General features: G+C 46.3%; 1 protein-coding gene across 9 annotated transcripts in view; it reads right to left on the bottom strand.

The window, feature by feature from the left end:
- DLG5 (discs large MAGUK scaffold protein 5) overlaps positions 1–20,173 on the bottom strand; it is a 1,559,980-nt gene that overhangs the window by 203,992 nt on the left and 1,335,815 nt on the right. For all 9 annotated transcript variants that reach the window (XM_069610999.1, XM_069611004.1, XM_069611003.1 and 6 more), the window contains 2 exons: positions 12,121–12,317; positions 3,293–3,436 (listed from right to left, as the gene is read on the bottom strand). In XM_069610999.1, the coding sequence (XP_069467100.1) occupies positions 3,293–3,436; positions 12,121–12,317 (341 nt within the window). The remainder of the gene's footprint in view (positions 1–3,292; positions 3,437–12,120; positions 12,318–20,173) is intronic.

Genomic DNA, 20,173 nt, shown 5'->3' on the forward strand with positions numbered 1-20,173 from the left:
ACCCAGGGGTCATCTTGGATTCTCCTTCCCCACTCACATCTCAGACATCTCTAAAAAAAGAAATCCCACTACCAGCTGCACCTCCTCAGAGGTATTCAACCTGGTCTCACCTTGCCCCAGAGGCTTAACGTCTCTAGAGCCCTAGTTCTTTCTAGACTTGACTATTGCAACAGTCTCTTTCTCCATCTTGCTAAAGCAACTCTGACCTCTACAACTCATCCAGAACAGAATCGCAAGACTTATACTTGGCATCAAGCCCAGGGACCACATCTCTCAGGCACTGAAATCCCTACACTGGCTCCCTGTGGCTGTAAGGATCAAGTTCAAGACACACTGTAAAGTCCCCAAGGCTTTCTGGGACCAGGGCCCGCACTATCTTCAACTCCGTCTCCCTAAATACTCTTCTTCTAGAGCCCTCAGCTCGTCGTCCTCCAACTCTCTCCGGGTGAGTCACTTCTCAAAACAGAGATTTGGAGGTAGATCACTTTCCTCTGCAGGTGCTTCCTTCTGGAACAACCTCCCTGCCTCCCTCTGTCTTGAGCCTGATCACCTTAAGTTTCCAGAAACTCCCAAAACCTTCTTCTCTTCCTCCTTCTCTCCACCTCTATCTTGATAACCCCCTCTCTATTCCTGCCTACTGCCCTCCTCCCTCTCTCCCTAACTCAGCTCTGTTTGCTTTCTGGTCACCTGTTACACCTCCATTGCCACACAGGTATCAGGCTCCTCCACTAGGCCGCACACTTGCCCTCAGGTCTCTGCACTCCACCCACGACGTTCTGCCCTTTTTTACTAATTCCTTTTAATTTAACCCAGGACCTTGGACTGGGCACACTTGTTCCCTTCCCCCCTCCCTTTCACTCCATGTCTGGCACTTACGCTACCTAGTATGCAATGGGCCTATTCTGCCGGGTTTAGTACAGTAGTTTATGTTTCTGTATGTCGTTCACCCCCTCCTCCCCTTATCGCCTTACCATCAGTCACGCACTTGCACTATTGAAACGTTATTGGCCGAGTACAGGACATTAAGGAATGTTTGTTCTTCTCCCTCTCCTGCCCCTGCGCTCCTGCGCTCCTTCATTGTCTTACACCGTACTTGAAGTAAGGCCGTCAGGCTAAGTTTGCTAGTTATTTTTGCAAGATCATTCAGAAATTTCAAGGACTGTGTATTCCATGTTCCCTTCCCACCTTGAAGCGCTTTGAAGCACATCATCTGTGTATACGCACTCTATAAACAATTACAAACCTTCCATTTGGTACAGAAAAGCTAGTATACATGCGTTAATATATATGATTCTTGATTGCAATACTTATCTGTGATTTTCATCTTCTAATGTGTTCTACAAGGCATAGTAAATTACTTTATTTTTGTAAGTTGCCTAAAATGAATTTATGAGCGTTGCCTTGTGTGGACTCTGTGGCACTAGACCACTCTTACACTTTTCCCGAGACTAAGCCTTGACTGCTCATCCACCATTGGGTTTTGCCTAATGTCTGAGTATCTTCCCTGTTCATGCTAACTAGGTTGGCCTCCTAAAGCCTTCCCCATAAGGGCTCACTTTAGAAATCCCTCTTAGCACCTTCAGGACCTTCAAAGGCTGCATCAATGACATGTTCCAGTAGCTCCTCTGGATGAATGATGGATGTACCTAGTACTACATGAGGCACATATGAAGCCAATGTCAAGAATGGCTGTGTACGTCTTGAAGGGAAACCAGAACAGTGCCAGGGACGAGCAGGTATTTCTGGAACGGACAATGTAGTCACTGTTGACTACCATGTACGAGAGGCCTCTTTAGGAGCAAGTGCAGTCACAGATGACAAGGCTTGCACCTTGGTTGTGGACGAGGTGGCTGCTGTTGTGGCAGTAGCTGAAGGATGTTCAAAGTTGTCGCCGGAACCGTGGACGTCAGCGACAGAGTGGAGGACTTTACATGCTTATAAACAGTCGATAAAAGCAGCATTGACGGGGCTGATAGAGTCATCAACTGATGGTTCTTGGTAGATTAAAGACATTGACTGGGGAGCAGTCATGGATGAGTGCTTCATAGATGACGAACACTTTGCCATAGAGGCCGGTAATGATGGTTACAGTGATATCGTCTATGTGCCTGTCGATGGAGGGTGGTTGCCCGAGCATGGGTGGAATGTCCCTTTTCTCCCCCTCGTACCACTGGAAGACTCCCTGTGGGACCTCTACCTCTTAGAAGAGGGAGGACATGCTCCAAGGGTCTGCTTTGACAGAGATGCATGGCTTCGGACGAAGGCCGAATCAGAGGCCACATCACCTTTGTCCAACTAAGCCACCAAACTTCTGAGATGGTTCTTCAGCATCTTTTTAGAGAAGGAGTGACAGATGGAATAGTTGTTTATGTCGTGGTCTGCGTAAAGGCAGAAAAGGAATTTGTCATGATGGCCTTCGGTGTAGACATTCTTCAGGTGACTGGCGGAACATCCACTGAATAAACTTTTCTTCTAGGAGTCTTCCATGGTGTCAAAGGAACACACAACCGGTCCTCAATGATGGAAGCTGAAACAGTTACCAAGAGCCGAATAAGACATGGATACCGAACCACACATGGAAGAGCCGGAACTCGGACTTTCTCAAAGTTTAGAAAATTGTTGAAAAAATGAAGATTCCATCTGAAAATCATCAAAAGAGGTAGAAAAACTTTTGAAGACTCCCAACACTGAATGTTCAGTAATACATCTGATGATGGCCTCCAGGAGTGGAGATAAGGGGGACCTATGGCTGTGGGACAATACGAGCCAAAACAACCCTAAAAGAGTACCAAAGTGACAGTAGTTTTAACATTTAAATGTAAACTGCTTTTAATGTTACCAAGGATTCCTAGCCTGACGACATGGACTATTCAAACAGAATCTGTATCTATGAAAATTCAATTCTGTAGAAGTAACAAATGCAAAGTGTATTTATTTAAACTCCACAAAATGAATATACGATTGTCTTGTTTTTAAATCTCAGACATAAATACCCAACTTTGGCATCTGCAAGCCTTGGGGACATCAAACAGAGGGAATGAGATTGGAAATAAATCAACAATGGGGTGGAAAAGCGTAATCGCAGGGACTATTCCCAATGAATGGACTAAAAAGGCAAGTATGAAGATCACAAGTAACCCTGTAGATGGAGTTTAATAGAAACATTTGGAATCTTTCCAAATCATCTGATAATGACGTGGCCCATTCTCATAATTGGAGACACAGTATTGACAGCAGCAAATGTATTATGTATACATAAACAATGAAAAAAAGAACCATCAACACTACTTACCTAGAGGGCATCTGCAAAATTTCCCAGGTGACTCTTTAACCAGCATGTCCTTGACAGCATCAACTAGAGGTCCCAGAAGTAGCACTGGCCTCTGGGAAGTGCAATCCACCTTTTCTACTCTCTGATATGCCAAACTTGCAGCATCTGTTAAAACAAAAGATTAGATGATACAGAAGTATGTTTTAGCACAATGCCAAATAAAAGCACTCATAAGAATAATATCCATTGATCAACACTTTTTATGGATCTTTCAAGTGAAGAAAGAACTACTAACAAGTGGTACATTCAATTGCAAGTACTAAATACTCATATTAAACCCTGTACCCTTCCGTTCATGAATTCCCACTACCACAGAAAAAAAAAATCCTTCCCTATGTGGATGCTAGTATAGATACAGTGCTACAGTCATCCTGTCACTCCACCGGATCTTCCCTGGTTTAGGAATTGTTTTCATCGAACTACACAAACATGAGTCTGCTATTTTAGAGCAGAGACTAAGGGATCACAAGGACCAGAAGACACGAGTTAACTAAACGAGAAACATAATGTTACCTATCTGTAAACGACTTTGTTCAACACTGGTATTTTCTTTGGAGTCCTATGCTTGTCAAAATATTACCTGCTAAGGTGGGATTTCCCTACCTAACAAAACTAAGGATAGTCCATTTCCAGCGCAGGTTTAATTTTCATCTCCCCCCACACCCCAAAGTACCAATAAGTTCAGCACAATGTTCAAGTTACCTTCGCTTGGATTTAAGGTTATACAGTTTCACACCTTTCTCAGTATTCCCTTCCCCAAGTTCAATGCAGGTTTATTGCAGCAAGTCTCAGGGCTCCCTTCCCCAAGTTCAATTTAACAATTATCACAAAAGGAAGTATCTTGTGGCTCTGTCGTTCAGATAAGTTCCAACAATTCTTCACAGCTCAGGGTTCCCTTCCCAAGCTTTAAATGCACCAATAGTAGTTTTCCTTTTGACACAATAGTAGGTTACCTTGTCAACACATAGGGGATTCTCTTGTCTTGATTTTATTTCTTTTTTTCATTTATAACGCGCACATGACAGAATGAACCGTATAGAGGCACAGACGTGAAAATCATTAGTACAAGGTGTAATCTAGATCCAAAGAGTGAAGCAGACTAGAATAGGAAAAAAAGAAAATCACTAACAAGCTTCATAAAAAGAAAGGTCTTCAATGCCTTCCGAAACTGAGGCAGTGATTTAAGAGTCCTCAATCCCAATGGGAGAGTTTTCCATAATTTTGGTCCGAAAACAGCGAATCTTGGGTGTCCCCTTCAGATAAATACAAAGCGGGGGATGTCCAGAAGATGCCGGTCACTGTACCGTAAGCATCTGGAAGGCAGATACGGTTGAATCAGATACCTGAGGTACACTGGAGCAAAACCGTTGATGCACTTGAATACAAGACAAGACACACCTTGAATCTAATCCGGTCTTCAATTGCCAACCAGTATAAAGCACGCTGTGATGGCGAGACATGTGCAAATCTGTCTAGGCCACAAATGGTTCTTACTGCTGCATTCTGAGCTTTTTGAAGGCATTGCATTTGTTTAAGCAGGATCCCGAGCAGCTGGCTGTTACAATAGTCCAAGTGTGCATTGGCCAAGGCGCCTACCACCACAGTATGATCCTCCCTAGGGATGTAGGGAAACACCCGTCGAAGGAGCCTCAAAACATAGTGCACCGCCTGAACCTTTGCCCCAACTTACTGACCAGGTCATCCTGCCAAATGCAGCCGAGGTTCTTAACCTTAGAGACGAATTTCAAATTCGTCCCCAGCAGTACTGATGCAGTTGTCAGACCACACGATCCACCCATCACAGGTTGCGCAACCAGGAACCCTTAGTTTTCCTGCTCTCACAAACGCTCCTCAGTCTCTTGCTGTAAAACCTGTGCAGTATATCCCAATAATCAAAAACTCAACCACCTGATTCAGATGACGCATATAAGAAGCAGGGAGAGCCCACCTAGTCACTCTCTCCCTCTCTGCAACAATGGCAGAGAAAGGGTGAGTTTCCAGGGAAACCCTTGTGGGGAAGAAAACCCTAGTCTGAATGGATAGGACAACCTTCTTCGGATGAGATGGAACCAGCCCTCTACGCCGTGCTCAGGTATGGTTCTTCAAAAACTACTGCAAATGGAAAAGCCACATGTTAGACAGGCTATGAAGGAGGACTAAGCTATCCTTGTGAAGGATACATGAATACCTGATTTGGAAGGTCCTTTAGTTAAACTGCTGTGTGGCTCTTTTTCCTTTTTAGCGTGTTCGGCTGAGTTCCAGTCTGGAGTGGTACGCAGGGACTGTAAGGAAGGGTTGAGAAAGAGAAAAAGTGAAGCCTACGGAGATGGGAGAGGAAATGGAACCTACCAGGAAGTGTTCTTGCGAGCAGCCGACTAGCAGGAGCCTCTGTGGTAAGGCACATGAAGCCGGGAACCTCGGGTCTCTTAAGGAGGCAGGACCTGTTCCACTGAGGAAAGGTGGAGTCTGAAGATTGTCCAGATAAACGAGAAAAGTAAGTCTTTGTATGAAATGAAAGAAAGGTTAGTTTTAAGATCGACAATGAACTGGCGATGGTTGTACAGAAAGGGGCAGAGACTGAAACAGGACTCGGTGTCAGCGAGGATATGGCGGGAGTCACGGAAATCAGGAGGGGAGACTGGCAGGGGGAGACAGCATATAAACATCCGCCTTGGCTGGGGGTGGAGTCAAGCCAAGATGGCTACCAGGAAAGACTGAAGCAATACACAGCACATCTGCTGCCATCTTAGGAGAGGAGCAGCAGCATATCCCAAAGCGCTTCCACTTGCCCCATGGAGAGCAGACACGCCCCCTAGACATGACATGACGCCTCTGTTTTTTGACTTCCTTATTTTGTATTCATTCAATGTCTTGTTGTATTTCAAGGACTTCTTCACACTTCACTTCTGGTGACATCCCCCTACCACCTCCATGCTTGGCTTCCTCCAGGTATATAGCTTACTGGCTTTTAAGCACGATTTGGGGGTTTTATCAGTTCAATAGTTAACAAACAAATAGTTTTTCAAATGGAACTTAAAAAACAAACAGTTTCTCAGACTTGACTTCAACTCTGGAGTCAGTCCTTAATTCGACTTAGTTTACTATTTTCTTTCAGTGTGTGATTCAATATTAGCAGATTTGCTACTTTCTTTCAGTTTGTTATTCAATATTGGCAGGTTTGCTGCTTTCTTTCAGTTTAGTTTAGTTTATTTGTAACGCGCACTATCAGGCCCGGGGGCATCAGGGCGCAAATTTGGAGATGTTTACATACAGTAGTTACATAGAGAAGTTACATAGGATTGTTGCAACAGACAATGACTTCAATCATTTACAAAGGATCATTCAGTTAGTCAATATTGGCAGATTTGCTATGTGCCTTTCTTTCATTCATAGAACTTCGGAGCTCCATCTTTAACTGAAGCAAGTATTCCTCTCTGTGCTGTTCACTAATCTCACAGCCCGCCAAGAGCGCCTACGTCTCTGGGTAACTTCCCCAGCACTCACCAGTCATGTGTGTCTTCCTCTGGCGGCTTTCCTCCTTCGCTTCGGCTGCTGCTTCGGGTTCCGCAAGCCTTGCTCACTTGTGGCTGCGTCAAGACTCCATTCTATTCCTGCTGATCTCTGCCCAAGTCTCCAGGGTCTCTACCTCTCTCCACCTCACGGTTTCTGCTTTTATACACCTGTGGTCCTTCAATAGACTGCAGGTGTACTCCATTATTAAATTCTGCCTGACTCTGATTGGGACGACATGCCTGAGCTTCATACCTTGCAGGCATCTTCCTCGTCTCAGTACTAGAGTGTTGAGTGTGTGGTATGCAGTACTCTCAGCTATTTCTTCCTTGTCTCAGTGCTGTCAGGTGTCTCAAGAGGGGAAAGAAGGGGATGTGACCTACAATAACCCATAAAGGTCGGGGAGGGTAATGTTGGTTCTCATTAAGATAAGGGGGATACCATGTTTCACCCAAAGGCACGCCCTGCCAATCCCCAAGGACACGCCCCACCCAGGAGATCCTCACTCGCTTGTCCACCCCAGCATCAGGATCCAAAAGTGATGGGCTTTTCCTGGCCACCTGCGTAGAGGATCCAAGGGGAGTAGACTGTGTTGGAAACTGCTCCCAGGGAGCTATCGACTGGATATCTTCATTTCTTCAAGATAGGCAATCTAAAATAATATGGGGAAATCAACAATCAACTAAACCAGTGGACTGTGGTGTCCCGCAGGGAGATAGTTTCTCCCCACTGTTGTTTAACTTTACCTTCGATGCCTTTGTACATTACTAACCCAACTTGGGATATTTTTTACAAACTTTGCTAACGACACACAGCTGGTGTTTGAACTTAGTGGTGACTACAACAAAGACAGTAATACGTTAACATTCATCTACACCACCATTGAAGCCTGGATGAAGGTAAATCGGATGTGCCTCAACGGCACTAAAACTGAGCTCATGATCTTTGGCTCACCACTAGCCATAAAAAGACTAAGCTCAGATTACATAACTTTTTTCATCAAGGAGACGCCAATCATGGTGGTGGAAAAGGTCAAAACATTAGGAATTTACATGCAAGCATCACTTGGGGCTGAAGCCCAGGTAGCATACCTAAAAAGAAACTACCAATATTACCAAAAAATAATTAAACCTCTCTTAAATAAACAAAAAAGCACAACCATAGCCAGAGCCACGATCCTCTCAAGATTGGACTATGGTAATGCACTTATGCTGGGAGCTAGCAAAAAATGCATAAATCAGTGATCCAAAACAACGTGCTCAGAACCATCACCGGCAAAACCAAAAGGGACCAAATTTCAGGAGAAAGGAGAGACCTGCACTGGCTAGCCATAGAGGAAAGAATAACATTTAAATCATTGATGCTAGTTCAACGCTCCACAAATGGAAATGGCCCAACATACCTCCAGAAACAATTTAAGAAATACGAACCCACAAGTAATGTAAGATCTATGAACAAAGGGCTACTAGAGGCCAAGTTATCAAAAAAAGTAAATGGATTGGGCAGAGCATTCCCCAACGAAGACATTGGAAAATGGAATACACTACCTGAAACCCGAAGAACTGAAACAAACCTGCAAAGCTTTAAAAAGAAACTGAAAACTTTTCTATTCAAATAATCACTCACTAATATGACCACCTCAAACTGAGTAATCCACATTTTTGTGTTGTCCCATCACCACGTTCCTTGTCTCTATGGAAAGCGCTCCGATGCCTGCGGGCTGCAGCGCTATAGAAATAAATAAGGAAATAAGGAAAATAAGTAGGAGTGAGAATACCCTCAGGTTTCTCACACAGAGTGGTGATAGTTTGTAAAAAAAGGTTATGTAAATATCAGTACTTCTTTATGTAAAGCCTGAGTGTTCGTCAGGTCTTTCAGAATCCCTGTGGTGAAAGATTCAGGAGGCAAATCTAGTAGTGAGTGTACAGAGTGCCCACCAAGTTAATCAAAGACTGTCTCAATGGTAACTTACTAGAGCAATCTAGCTTCAATCTCAGGAGAAGACTTGTGCCAAGGTCCAATTGGTGTAAGCATTGTGGCGAGCCATGACGACTCGGACCAGAAGGTTCTGTGTTAAGAGTTTTTTTAATTAAAATTACAAGGGAAAAAAATACCTTTCTAGCCCTATTGCTAAAAGGGGATTCTCATCCTACAAAACCACACTAAGGTGCTCATCAATAGTCAAAATAATAAACTAAGTCCTCTGTCTAAATCTATCTTCTATCTGACTCTACCACTGAAGAAAACGTAACTTAAACTAGGCAGAAGATCTTGCCTTCAGCATTAATCATTTGACTTGTCCTGGGTCTGGAGGGTATCTTCTTCGGTACCCTTTTGTGTCTTCGTCAGAAACATTTCACAAAAAGGCTCTCCAAAACAAATACAAAGTCTCAAGTTCCTGAAAATATTGAAGAACTGAATTGGTGTAGATGGAAGGATATCTCCTTTATCCCTTTCTACCACTTGGCTGGCTCTCTCTTTCCTGGATTCACACGCTGGTTGACCCTGGTTCTTTAATTTTTTCTATATTTATCTCCTTGTACTCTGCTGGTGCCTCTCTCAGTCTTATTTCCAATGGGGTTTTGGTAACCTTATCAAATATTTGTTCATTGGTTCTGGATAGTGTTTGTATGCATTTGGCTCATTATTACAGTTCGGTCTACTGCCCTCCAACAATTTGTATGCTTAATGTACTCTTTTCTCTTCCTCAAGGCTTTTGATCTGAGATTGGAGCAATTCTTCCCGTTCCCCCTTGCTCTCTCTGGGTTTTCTGTCCCCCCTGCACTGTGGACGACCCATGTACCTTCTCTGATGTGGGGCTTGCTTCAAGGTGGCAGTTTGACTTGTTTGTGGTGTCGTTCTCCATCGAAGCAGCAAGTGGATGACTTCTTCCTCTCTCACCATCTGGATTCAGTGTTGTTTCATGGGCTGCGAACCCACCACGTCCACGTCCTCCTCCTCCTCCTCCTCCTCCTCCAGCTGGAACCAGGTTTGCCTGGTCCTGGTCTCGCCATGGTTACAAGGCTTGTCGCCTGCTCAGCAGGACCTCCTTCTTTCTCCACTCCTGCCCTGCGCTACAGATGGCTCCATTGAGAAGCGCAGCTCTGCCTCCAACTGATGTAGGGGCTCGCCTCTGCGTATTCCTTCTCCTCTATTCAAGGCTGATTACCCTGTTATTCTTGTCCCGTGACCAAGAAGGGGCATGTTGGGAATGATCAGCTGTCAAGTAGTCGTAGTAACCCTCATTGCCTTGAGACACTTGTACATAGATGCTTTCAATATGGTTTTCAGTACCATGGTTAAATGAAGCACCTTCTTCCAAAATTTTCATGTATGAAGATATTGTTTTCTTTACAGGAAGTTCTACATAGGAATCGGAGTCCTTGTTCCCCCGATGGGGAGCTGGGTGGGAGGGGCATAGGGGTGTTTGGGGGAAGGAGTTGGTGTGGGGGGGCGGAGAGTCACTCCCAGTGAAGTCCAGCTTTCCTAAACCCCTACGGAGGGTTTTGTTTAGGGGGCTCAGCTCCACAGCCTCAATGGGGATGGCTCCCTCTTGGGGACAAGGGACGAATAGCCTGGATTAATCACAGCACACAATAAAATACACAACATACTGTAACATAAGTATTGTGTTAGGTAATCACAGTTCAAATAACTTACCTTCTTTCAGTTGTCTAAGTTACTATTTGCATTCCTAAAATCCCAACGTGACTGTATACATGATAATTACGTAGTGTGTGATATTACTTACCTGCTCGATTCATTTTTCTAGTGGGTGTTCTTTCGTGGGCCTGTAATAGAGTATTTTTGTACTTCCCGGTCTAAATTGAATTATTGTGTTCTTCAATGTGTGGACTCATTGTGGACCCCTGACCCCACTCACCTTCTACTCAGACTAAGCCTTGACCACCTTCCATGCTTACCTTTGATGTGGCAGTATTGCTATGCAGGATTGCTGTGCTATGTTATGTAGTGCTATGTTATGCAATGCTATTAGGCTCTCCATACAGTGAGGCCTCAGACCCTCCATGTCGCCGCCCTGTGTCTCCCTGTGCCTGCTCTACACGCAGCACCCCACAGAGGCCCAAACCCCTCCTAAGGCAGATGACACGTCATACCTTCCCTTCTGCATATTCTGTACAAGTTTAGCATGAGCCCCATATATGGGAGATAACAGGAGTGGTTTTCAGCGAATGCCACTTAGCCATAATACCACACAATGTCCCTGCAGGGCTGCGTCGCAAGGTCGCAAGTAAGATGTCAACAGATCTTGCCAAATGTCTGTAATGCTGTGTCAAGTAACACCCTCATTGTGAAAGTACAGACATATTAGTGTTTACCTATGATATGCTATATAAACCAGCACTCTTGGGTGGGGGGCAGAGAGGGTTCATTGTGCTGACTTGCCCAAACACTTGCATGCTGTTTTCCCTGGTGATAACTCTGTATACTGTGTATTGGCGATATAAATACATGAAGCTTGATCTACCACCCGTCTGTCTCATCTCCTTATTTGCTGCAAACTTAGGCTGGCAGAGGGGGCCTTATCTTGGCCACCACACCTTGATTGGGTTTGGCTAACCTCTCAAAGTTCCCCTGTTTACTATAAGTAGGGTTACATCCAATAATTTGTCCACCAGGCCACACACATTCTAGAAATCCATTTTAACAACCACCCTTAGACTCTGGGGCACATTGTTTTCCTGGTGGTTCTCCCTCTTCAGTATAAAGACGTTTATTCTACAGTTCTGGATTGCTGCACAGAGTCAGAAAGCATGCATTCAGTAGTTTCTACGCAGACTGATGATACAGTAACTAGGAGGGCTAGCTACAGCAAATTGATTGAGGCCAAAAATGCATAGCTTGAACTCAGAATCTTGAGGGAGGTCACTCGAGAAATAATTGTCAAGACAAAATAGAAAATTATACATACGGAAAAGGAAGGGTGGTCAAGCAGTATTGTGAAAAATAAGAGAACAGAGATCATGAATCCCAAACAGAAAATGCTTAATGACAAAAGCCCAGACGGCAAGTTGGAAGCTAGTTCGAAAAACCATGTGCAACAGTTTTCACTTCCTGCCACTAGCTGAAAGGGCTTTTACAGATTTGAACTAAGACAAAACTAAAATGATTTCTTTGCCACTAATAGTCCACTTTGAAGGAGCGGATGTACAAGTATGACAGCCAGAGACTGCAAGAGAAAATACACTATTTTCAATCTTCCAAAAGAACAATTTTTCAACAAAAAAAAGGTTCCTCCACACCAAGGCTCAACTTACCTTCCAAGAAAGGGATAGAGTCTGTGCTAATGGTGTCCAAGGCAAGTAAATCCTTCCCATCTTTTGAACCACTACGTTTGTGTTTGTGTTTCCTTCGGAAGAATGAACGACGAGCTGCTGCTGACACAGTCTTGCTTGCGATGTTCTCGTCTTTTATCTCAGACATACTATGTCTCCTGTAGAGCTCCTGGTCGATCCTGAATAAGGACATTTGGGAAAGAAAGGCTTTAGCTTAACGTCAAGGGATTGCTTTGAGCAACACGTACAATACATGCAAGAATGATATACTCTCCGGGCCAATCTGAACAGAGAATTCCCAATTTTTTGTAAAGAAATGGCAGGTGACAATTTGGCAAAATGAAAGTTACTAATCTATTCCAATTATCAGCATTGTTAATTGCTGAACAAAACCTCCATACTTTGTTTAAAAGTTCACTGGTAACAGTTGTCTCCAGAATCATTAATTTAGTAGCATACACAATAATACAAATTACTATCTACGGTAAGACACTTTTTTGTAACCAAAAAGGAAAAAAAGAAAAGGAAACATTAAAGCAACTGTCTACAGTTACCCTATATGAGAACACATGCATAAGCCACAGACAATACAACGTGAACGGGAAAATAACGTTTCTACAATTGAAGTCATCATAGCAATTCTCTAGTGGTCTCTGTCTTATATTTATGACCTGTTAAAAAAACCATGGCTTCTAGCAAAGAAACTCCAGAACAATGTATACAAGAGAATGTTGGCTTTAAAGCATAGAACCCTGAGTCGAATAAGAATAACAATGTGACTAGACAAATGGAATAATCAACAATCATTGGTAAAACAAAGAATGAAAAATGTAACCACGGTTTTCCTGTGGTCCATTCACTAACTTTATTATATAACCAGAGACGAATCATAGGATTAGCCATCCTGAGAACCATTTCCCCACTCGCCAGACCAGTACAGATCATCATCATAGTGCTTGACACAATATTTGATGCGCTGTAGACCCTACACCTGCCCATTGGATGGGCCCAGACATTCAAATTTATAGCCATAGTGCTAATTCTTCCCCTCTGTAAAGGATTAAGCAAGGCCATTTAAATGTGAATGCTCACATCAAATTGAATGCACAAGACATAGGAGGAAATACCAATACAAGAGTAGGAATACAACAGGGGTTATTGCTCACAGTCATCAGTTCTGCAATTTGTAAACTCTCAACGTGGCTACAACGCATGACTAATGAGGCACGCTACAGTGTAACTACTTCTTGGATTATCTGGGGGAGAGGTTATTTATTTCAGAACCTATTTGTTAGTAAAGAACAACTGTTTCTGCTTGATGGCCACTTTATTTATAACGTGCTGGGGAACCACGGGCATCGGGAGGCACACAGACGAAAAGAACATGCATATAAGGGAACAAAACATAGCTCAGGGTGCAGAATTCAAGGTCGTGCTGGGATGGGGTTTAGTTAAAGAGTAGAGTTCTCAATGTCAACTGGATGGAGTCTAGATTCTTGTTCACTCGTAAGGTGAGAGGTAAGGAGTTCCACTGCTGGGTTGCTAGAGTAGGAAAGGCCTTTCCTAGTCCATTTACCCTTCTCACCTTGCGTCTTTTGACTAGCGCAGGGTCATTAGAGCGTAGGTTCCGTCTAGGCTCATAGGGGGTTACAAGGGCCTTCAAGTAGGCCAGGGCTTTACCGTAGAGACATTTATGCACGATGGTAGCTGTCTTGAAGAGAATTCCGGCTTGTATTGAGAGCCAATGTAAGGTTTGTCTGTGAGAGGAAATGTGCTCTCGTCAAGGAATTCCTTTGCAAATATGAACTGCATCATTTTGAAGGATCTGAAGTTTATGCACGCTTTTTTTGTTGGCTCCTATCAACAATGCATTACAATAGACAAGACTCAAAAATTAAAGGTTTGATGTTTCTTTGGAGTCTAAGATAGTAGTGGCAGTTATTGGAGATGTAGTTCACCTGGGTATCAGCATTAAGTGAGGTGTCGAGAAAGACGCCCAAAGCCTTGACTTTATCACAGACCGTTATGGTATCCTTGATCCGGTATTCCTTCCGCAGTTTAGCTCTAGCTGCTGTTGTTCCAAAGATCAGCAGCTCAGTTTTACTTCCATTTTAACAGAGCAAATATTCTGTCATACAATGTCTGGACTGTGGTACAGCGCTTATTTGAATCCATTAGATGTCTTTGGGGATCCGCACACCAAGGTACTCTATCCTGGATTCAACCCATGGGATCGGTAACATGGGGCTGAGGTCTGCCTACTGCTTCTTGGTGAGGTTGATTGCCAATGCCGCGGATTTGCCTAGATTCACCTTACATCCGAAGAGACAGCCAAATTCCTCAATATCCTCCCATAGGGGCACCAGGGATGTGTTCAGCGCCGTCGCGGTTAAGAGCACGTCATCCGCATACAGCGCGATCTTGTACTCATGTTCCCCCACCGTGAGCCCTTTTATTTTTGCGTTTCGGAAGATTTTGTCCGCAAACGGCTTCATAGATAAAGTGAAGACCAGAGGCCACAGGGGACAGCCTTGCCTGGTGCCCCTGGTTATATCGATCTGTTGAGATCTGACACCATTAACACGAAGCTGCGTGGAGGGGCTATGGTAATTGGCCATTACCCATCTTGAGAAATTAGAGCCAAAGTGTGCTAACATCCGCTTGAGGTACCCCTGAGTCCACCAGGTCAAACACTTTGTGCGCGTCCAGTGGTAATACTGCCATCCCCTCCCCGGACCTCTCTGAGGTCAATAGTACGTTGAATGTCATCTATCCCTTCTCCGGGATAATCCCCATCTGGTCTCGGGCAATTAGGTCTGAGAGATGCGATTTCAGCCTTGACGCTCGGATTTTCGAAAATATTTTCCTGTCATTATTCATAAGGGTTATGGGTCTGTAAGAAGCTACCTGGTGCGGGTCCTTCCCCGGTTTATGAACTAGGATTGTTAACAACTCTGCCATTGATTTGTTGACTGAGCCCGTGGATAGAAATGAATTAAACAGGGTCGTTAATTGTGGGGCCAGAATATTGGCATAGGTTTTATAAGATTTTGCGGTCAGCCCATTGGGCGCGGGCGCATTGTTTTTTTTAGGGATTTGATGGCTTCAATGACTTCCTTCAATGTAATCAGAGTTTCTACGGCTGAGAAGGAGGTTGTGGTACAAGGGGGGAGGGGCGGCGGTGACTGGAAAAGTAGCTGGGAAGACGATTGGAGAGAGTGGGTGGACCAGACATTACTGCCCTACGATGTCTCACTAACTCTTCCATTTTGTCCTTATCGGTATAGAGGGTTTTACCATCAGCTCCAATCAATTTAAAGATATTATTCCTGTTGTGAACTCTCTTTAATTTGTATGCGAGTACTCTGTTAGCCTTATTACCTTTGCTATAATAAAATTGTTTGGTGTAGGCTAAAGATTTGGCAGTGCGATCAGCCCAGTGCATTTCGAGTGCGGTTTTAGCTTTCTTCCATGCCCGCTCAGTTCTCCATGATCTATGGGATTGCAGTTCCTTTTCCAGTAAGACGACCCCCCCCTCTAACTCAGCTGTGGCTAGTTTCGAAATCTGCTTATGCTCAGCCCCTGCGCTAATGAGAGTACCCCTCAGAAGAGTTTTGTCAACTAAGGGGTCCGTAACCAGGTTAAAGTCCCCACTCATGATAAGAACCTGTTCTGCGAAGGCCAGAATCGTTGGGATCAGGTCGGCAATACATTTGTCCTGGGCTGCATTGGGGCAAGTAAATAGTGATTATGGTGATCGAACGTTCAGCTAGGTGACCCTTCACCAGAAGGAATCTCCCGTCGGGGTCTCTTAACTGTAATGTTTGTTAGGGGGACCTTATCACTTAGTAAAATTGCTAAACCACGCTTTTTGCACCTCCTAAATTTGACCCGCTTTTCATCAGCGTGCAGTAGGTGGTCTCCTGAAGTAACCCCAGCCTATGCTCAACGGACCCATGCTTCCCTGGGTAGTTCAGGCCTTGGACGTTCCATGTGAGGATCCCAAGTTCACTCTCCTCATCCTACCCCATTGGGTTCAATAGTTCAGCTATAGGTGCTTCCCTTCTGGGAACCATACATGTCGCTCTCGGATAAACCCGCTGATTCTGTGTGTTTAGTGTAGCTATCAGTGTCAATCTGTTGCAAATCTTAGCTAAATGCAGGAGGCGAGGAAAACCCATACCCACGCTCTCTGGTCTAACCCCTTCCCACTCCCACCACCCCCCCAACTTGCCAAATGGTAGGACTGAACGCATCCTAGCTAACAGGGCAACTGGTGGTGTTCCGGCACTGAGTAACCAAGATCAGTCTGGCCCAACCCAGCTCCGACCGGAACACGGCATCCCTGCTTAAGCAGGTATAGGGGGGGTAGGGGGCCTGCATCAAATGGCTGGCGTTTCCCAAAGGGGGGAACCCCCTTTTTTCCCCCCAATCTGCAGTCCCCCGCCACCCCTTGCCTTCCCTCATCCTAGGGCCCAGTACCACTAGAACCTTTAGAATTTAGGGATAACAACATGTGTGGGTGTGCTCCCAAAGACTCCCGCACGTAATTCTTTAGCCTCTGACAGTGCTTGAGGTGATCAGTCAGGCTTGGGGGCCTTCCGAGGGGGGCCCCGGACCCTGCGTCTTCTGCTGACCCGCGTCCATGACGTTCCCATCTGTTTCTTGGAGGGACTCTGAGGGATCTCCTCGGCCTCACCGCCCCCACTGATTCCCAAAAAACATTCAGCCTCCCTCAGCGAGTGGATTTGCTGTTGGGCACCCCTCCCAGGTCAATTTTACTGATGTTGGGAATCCCCAGTGGTACGAGATACCCTTTTAACGCAGCCATTCCATTAAGACTGAGCACCTTCCGTTTCTGAAGGGTGGAGTTCGCTAGATCTTGGTAGAGCAGGATGGTTGATCCTATAAAGTTGATTTGTTGCATCAATCTAGCTTCTTTCATGATCTCCTACTTGACTTTGAAGAAGTGGACCCAAGCCAGGATGTTTGGTGGAGACGAGGTAGACTGCCTCGGGACTGTTCTGTGGACACGGTCTAATTCGAGTGGGGCGTCTGGGAGAGTTATGATGAATCTGAGGAGGTCCAACACATACCTCCCGAGGTCTGGGTCCAGGACAGTGGTTGGGATGCCCTTGAGGCAGATTTTATTGCACCTCAACCTATTTTCTGCCTCCTCCCGTTTCACTTCCAGCAGTTTGCACCTTGCTTCCAGGGCGGTGATCCTGTCCTGCCCATGCTCCCACCCAAATTTCTGGTCACACCACTCATTTACCAGCTCTGCAGTGCGAGATTCTACCTCAGCCACTCTTGTCAAGGAGGCCGATTTTCTTTGAGACCTCTTCAGTGCCCTTCTGGATCTCCTTAGTCAGTGCCTCAAGAAGGGCTTTTAAGTCTGATATTGTGGCAGACTGTTCTGTGGCTACGGTTGACAGGCTGGGGCCGTTTCCGGATGATGAATCGCCTAGCATGTCGCTCTTCTTCGCCTTTTCCGATTTGGCTCCACTGATCAGCACTGCTATGTCCACCTGCTTGGTCGTTTTGCCACTTTTCGCCATTGTGGCCTGATGGCAGAAAAGGACTAGGAGTGTGATGGGCCTTCCTGTCATGATCTCTGCTTCCAAAAGATCAGGACTTGCCCGACTCCCTTGGAAGCAGACCCATAACCCCGGTTCCGAGTGCCAGCCAGTCCCAATTGGGACCTTTTGGACCCTGTCCTGGCGCCAGTGGCACCAGGCTCATAAAGATGCCCAGTCCCAGCGCTGGAAGCGCCGGGCTCATAATGCTTGGGTGGATTTACCTGCAGCAGACCATGCTGCTTACTTACCTGCCAGTTGAACCCCTGATCCTCTTCTGTTTGGGACTACTTTTCCTGTTGGGTGGGGCAGGAGCCACTCCCTAGGTTCAGAACACTGGAACTCTTCTGGAAAGCAGGAACTCTTTTCTTACCTAGGCGTGGCTGTGGAAGGAGACACCTAAGCACTACAGGAGGCTATTTAAACCACACCCGATGGATGAATCTTGCTTTGCGTTATTCTGCATTCTCTGCAGCAGAACGCTCATCGTGTCTTCTGCTTCTGATCCTTGGCCTAAGGGAACAAAGGCTTACCATCCTGGAATCCAGTCTTCAGCAGCACCTGTAAAGACAAAGAAAGAACAGGTTAGCACTACGGTCTTCAGTGGCAGCGCATCTCTTACCTGGTCCATCGGCTGTCACCAACGCCTCGCGCTGCATTCCGGCATCTGAAAGACAAAGGCTTACCTACTCTTCGCACGCTCCGGAGGCCTTCGGCGCTGCATCCCGCATCTGAAAGACAAAAGAAGGTGCGTTTAAAGACATTGGGCAACTTTATTACTCACGTGCCATTACTCCTTCCCACGCCGAATCCAGTGGGTATTCCAGCACCCTTCAGCTTCTCTAAAGCTCCGAACTTGTACCTGCAAGATAAAAGGGACAGTTAGTGCGCATCGTGAAGCAGGCTACAAGCGCTTACTTTCGTGCTTCCAGGCGCTTCTATTCCTCACGCGGGTTCGATCCTCAACTCTCATCAGCCCGCCATCCGCCATCGCCGGAACCCTGCAAAACAAGAGATATCATTACAAAAGACTTTTAAGACATTTGAAGTGCCCAGAACTTACCGTTCGTGCAGTTAACGACGGACAGCAGTCCTCTGAGGTCAAGAGGCCTGCACCCTTATCCAGTGAAGAAACTGGTTACGGCACCCTGCCCCGAGGCAGATGGAGAGCTCGGCGTTCACTTACCTAAGGTGAGGGCGTTAACCTTTGGGGTTCTACAGGAGAAGAGAAAGGGAAGAGGAGAGAGGCACCCAATAAACCCAGTTCATTAATCCCATATTTTCTATCTGCAGACATCTTACTCTTCGAGTCAGACATACAGTGCACAGGGGTCCAGCCCAAAGAGCCAACCGTGTGTTACACATCACCTTTGAAGATACGGCATTCACCCAGTCAAGACCGGCGCCTCTGCGGGAACCAGGTGAGGGTTACACTTCCTCTGTCTCGGCTGTTCCTTTACCTATGCCGACACTCAAACGGTGTGCTTGCTGTCGTGCGCAGGAAAGGGGGCTGCAGATCCACTTCCGGGGGCAGTGGGGGGTCCCCCACTATCGTTGTGGTAAAGGGCTTCACCAAATGTCAGATCCCAGGCCAGGTCAACAGGAAATTCCGGCCCGGGCGCTATTCCGTGGCTGCACACGGATGGATTTGCGTTCCATCGGGAGGGGGACCTCACTGTCTGCGCTGTAGTGTAGCCTTATAAGCAGTAGGATGCCGTGGGGAGCGCCTGCCGTGAGTTTGACGAGGGCCCACGTCAGTCAGACACAGGTCTCTGGGGCACATCCACTGTTCTTCATCCCATGTGGCAGCCCACCCTGGATTGAGTCATGCAGCGCTCTGTTGCTGCCAAGGAGGTGGGATTCGGAGGACTTCCCTCCGGTGCTGCCCCCTGGAGCTCACCTTTCACCATCGGGGGTGGGTGGGGGGTGTCCCATTCAGGGGCTCTCAAGAGCAGAGTTTTGCTGGTAGGACTGCAGTTTGGGGGGGGGGGGTGGAAGTCAGGGGGTCCGGGCCCCAAGCGCACCCGGGTGCTCCACTCCCGGCTCCTCTTCCGCCCCCCGGTAGAGCCAGGGAGCAAAGAACAAGGGGATCCCTCGCTGGTGCCACGCTTGGGGAGCCTGATCAGGGGCAGAGCGGCCCAGGCCTGGCGAGGTGGCAGGGCTCAGCTGTCACAGGATGCACCTCACGCACATCATGGCCGCATAGCAGGGAGAAGTGCCACTCACCCGCTGGGAAGAAGGCTGGCCGGATCTCCCGATCACTTCTTGTATTAATGCGAATACCCACTGGAGCTCTGAAGAAGAGGCGCTCACGCCTCCAGGTTGCCAAGGCGGATCCCAAGCCAGGTCGGGCTGCTGTCGCTGCTGCCCTCCGAAGACGCTCCGAGCTTGCATCCGTGATGTCATCACCACTAATTTCCATGATTTGCTGCGTATAGTCAACATAACTCATATACAAA

Source organism: Ambystoma mexicanum, chromosome 8, assembly GCF_040938575.1.
Source record: "Ambystoma mexicanum isolate Mex_15411 chromosome 8, UKY_AmexF1_1, whole genome shotgun sequence".
In the NCBI taxonomy this organism is placed as follows: Eukaryota; Metazoa; Chordata; class Amphibia; order Caudata; family Ambystomatidae; genus Ambystoma; species Ambystoma mexicanum.